Here is a 1,207-nt window from a genome sequence, read left to right on the forward strand (position 1 = left end):
GACTTTTGCCGAGGTTTTAGCGTACATATCGCTTATTGACTGCACTATTTTAGGTGGTATTCCATATGCCAGCAGAATTTTCATGAGCTTGCCTCTGTGAATGGAATCAAAGGTCTTTTTGAAGTCAACAAACGTTACGACTGCGGGCAAGTTCTTCTTTTTTGCGCCCTCAATGAGACGTCGTAACGCAAGCACTTGTGCAGTTATTGACTTTCCTTCTTTAAATCCATTCTGGTTGAGTCTTAAAAGAGGGTCTAAAGGTGTTCTAATCCTATTCAGAATCATTCTGTTGTAAACTTTCGCAACCACTGAGCTCAAGCTAATTCTCCTGTAGTTGTCCCTGTTTTTGAGATCGCCAGCTTTTGGTATGGGAATTATGTTCAGGATGAACCATTGCTCAGGAATCTCACGGTTCTCATGCGCCCTATTATTAGTAATGCTTAAAACTAGGTCATCAATATCCACCCACCTTAGAACGTCGGGAACAACACCATCTTCTCCACAGCTTTTCCCGGCTTTCAAAGATTGTTTGGCCTGATGATACTCATCAAGTGTAATAGGACCGTCATCGATAGGAAGATCAAGGAAGACAGGTTCAATCTCCTCATCTACATCCTGCACTGTCGGGGGGTTGCCAAGCAGATTTTTAAAGTGACAGTACCATGAGATGACCCTGTCATCTACAGTTTTGCCATCAATTTGGATGGGGTAAGGTAAACGGTCCCCGGCAATCTCCCTGACTAGTTTCCAGCCCGCTGAATGCTGGTTACTAGCGCAACATGCTTTAGCCTGCTCTACTTTTTTAGCGAGATTTTCTGCCAGGATCTCATCGTAAGTTCTAGACAGCTTTTCCTTTGCGTGAATGTAAGCTCCACCATCTCGCCTATCACATGCAGTAAACGAATTGTAGGCCTCGTCTACGTCCCGGCGCGCGTCAGCTACTCGTGGGTCTGCAGAGAAAAGTATGTCCTTCCTTTTCTTTGTTAGAGGAGTCAGCACCTCCTTAGCCGCTTCGTTGTTAGCTTCTATAAAGCGTGCATACCGAGAGGTTCCTGTTTGATCGATGTCCTCGCAAAGGAGCTGGAATCTATTTCTGATTGCCACCTCGTATCTATCCTGCAGTTGTAAGTTATTCTCGAGAGCCGTCCAGTTATAACTAACTTTCTTCGACGCACTCTTTTTTCTTCTATCTTCTGCCTTCTCTCTT

The 1,207-nt window shown here is 44.7% G+C and overlaps 1 protein-coding gene across 1 annotated transcript in view; it reads right to left on the reverse strand.

Moving 5' to 3' along the window:
• LOC106817136 overlaps positions 1-1,116 on the reverse strand; it is a gene marked incomplete at its 5' end in the record, with an annotated part of 3,380 nt that extends 2,264 nt beyond the window's left edge. Inside the window, one exon of the mRNA XM_014821783.1 lies at positions 26-1,116. Coding sequence (XP_014677269.1) covers positions 26-1,116 — 1,091 coding nt within the window. The remainder of the gene's footprint in view (positions 1-25) is intronic.
• Positions 1,117-1,207: the final 91 nt, after the last annotated feature.

This window comes from Priapulus caudatus, unplaced genomic scaffold (assembly GCF_000485595.1).
Source record: "Priapulus caudatus unplaced genomic scaffold, Priapulus_caudatus-5.0.1 Scaffold1605, whole genome shotgun sequence".
Taxonomy (NCBI): Eukaryota; Metazoa; Priapulida; class Priapulimorpha; order Priapulimorphida; family Priapulidae; genus Priapulus; species Priapulus caudatus.